Consider the following 2,001-nt stretch of genomic DNA (forward strand, 5'->3'; position numbering starts at 1 on the left):
GATAATAAATCCCTGGTTTTTTAATAAAAAAGAAGGGAAAATTCAGTTTATAATTTTTGTTGTTGTACATAGTCAGTGTTCAACTAATTCTATCCTCTTCTAAAAAAAATAATTTTATCCCCGCCTTGCAAAAAAAACTAATTCTATCAGGGCAAAAAGAAAATCTAGGCAAAATTTTCAGCATGGCATAGAAGAAGGTAGCGGTGACACCACTAGTTCATGTACGAACTTTCTGAATATGAATATGACTCTGTCGTGTAACTCCATAGTCAAAGGTGCTTATATATGTATATATATATACCTCCTTTGCTCGGTGGACTCGCAGGGTTCGGTGGTGCAGGAGGCGCCGCCAGCCTCGACTTTGATGGCGCAGGTGATGGCGCCGGAGTTCCTTCAATACGAACCATGGCCTCGCCGATATAGAACGGGTACACCTCGAATCGTACGTTGCATCTCACCCCAGCCACCCTCTGTCCCTGTGCGCCAGGCACCCTCGTAAGGGCCATTTCGTCCATCACAAACCGGAGGCAATTTTTGCATCCGCCATACGTCAGGTCTGGCGTGCACTGCGCCAGGCTGTAAATCTTTGTTTGCGGATCGCTCCCATCGAACAGGGCCTCGCCGGTGGCTACCTTCTTTTGAGGGGCATCGCTCGCCGCCGCCGCATGCTCTGCAGTCTTGTTCATCAGCGTGTCCACGAGCACGTCGAAGCTGCTGGCCACTGCCGCAGGATTCACCGTGTTCGTGTTGTTGAGGACGACCTCCGGCTCGTTATACCAGGGCCAGAACGAGAAGGAGAGGAAATCCTGGTCGGAGAAGCGCACGGTGCAGCCGTCGTAGAAGAGTGTGGCGTCCTTGTCATCCGGGCAGAGCGTCGACGCCTCTACTGATGCGGAGGACAGGCACTCGTAGCAGGTGACGTTGTCCGGGGTGTCCCCGCGGCAGATGCCAAGGCCGTAAACCCTATCTGGGTCAGTGCCCTCCGTTCTTGTTGCGAAGCCGTTGCCGCCACTGAAGGTGGCCTCGTTGAAGAGGTATTTGGTGACACTCTGGACATTCTGTTGGTAGGTGCTATTGGCTTTGTACTTGCCGGTTTTGCCGCAGACAGTGGCGTATGTGTCACCAGTGGCCATGGGTGGCCGTAAGCTGGAGATGACGAGGAGGACGGTGAAGCACCATTGTAAAGGTTCCATGGTACTTGAGCGAGCTTAGGTGCGGATTAGCTAGAGCTCTCGGTGCGCTTCCCAAACTGTTTCGTAGGCTGGTAGATATAGCTGTTAAGTTGAGCGTGAAGCATTGCATTATGCCCTTGTACGTAGTGCCGCTGTCCCAATCAACCTGTGCAGAATGTTATTTTATGACTTAACTTTCCAGAGAGACCCGTGTCCCGCCGATCACGGCTAATTTTGTGGCCCGTCGTGTACGCCTGGGCTGGCGAAAGCATATGCATGGCTGATGGCTCGCGACCGATCGGCACGTTAGCATGCATGGATGACTTGGACTTTGGAAGCAGCCAGCAGAGTCTAGGTCGGATTTCGGGCCAGTGAACAAACTTTGAACAACGAGCGGATATAAACCCAGTCGCACAAGACAGTTGTCCAAGACTGAGATTGTCACATCCCCATTTTCCAAATACCGCATGCGTCCTCGGGCATGGTACATCTTTTTTTTCTATATATATCACCGGTCATAGTACATCTTATATTTAAATGGTTGCTTGGATGCCGAGAATTAGAGGTGAGCTTTCCGAAAACCCGTCGTTAGAGGATGTTTAGACAAACTAGTTTTGGTTAGGTTTTTTTTTTCTTTTTACGAGAAAACGTTCATTCTATTCATCAATTGTCAAGAAAGTAAAAAAAAACACCAGAAGTAAAAATTACTTTCAGTTATGAAGACCACCTAGTGACGACTACAAACACTGGAGCGAGCTGAAAGGAGCGCCGCCGTCATTGCCCCTCCCTCGTCGGAGTCGGATAAACATTTTTGTGATAGTCGTGAAGT

At 49.6% G+C, this 2,001-nt stretch overlaps 1 protein-coding gene across 1 annotated transcript; it reads right to left on the minus strand.

Moving 5' to 3' along the window:
- Positions 1 to 269: 269 nt before the first annotated feature.
- On the minus strand, positions 270 to 1,206 carry LOC123191634 (cysteine-rich receptor-like protein kinase 10). The gene has a single exon (XM_044604296.1). It carries the CDS (start codon positions 1,191 to 1,193, stop codon positions 270 to 272), a length of 924 nt encoding a protein of 307 aa, XP_044460231.1. The 5' UTR covers positions 1,194 to 1,206.
- Positions 1,207 to 2,001: the final 795 nt, after the last annotated feature.

The sequence above is a fragment of the Triticum aestivum genome, chromosome 2A (genome assembly GCF_018294505.1).
Source record: "Triticum aestivum cultivar Chinese Spring chromosome 2A, IWGSC CS RefSeq v2.1, whole genome shotgun sequence".
NCBI classification, from domain to species: domain Eukaryota; kingdom Viridiplantae; phylum Streptophyta; class Magnoliopsida; order Poales; family Poaceae; genus Triticum; species Triticum aestivum.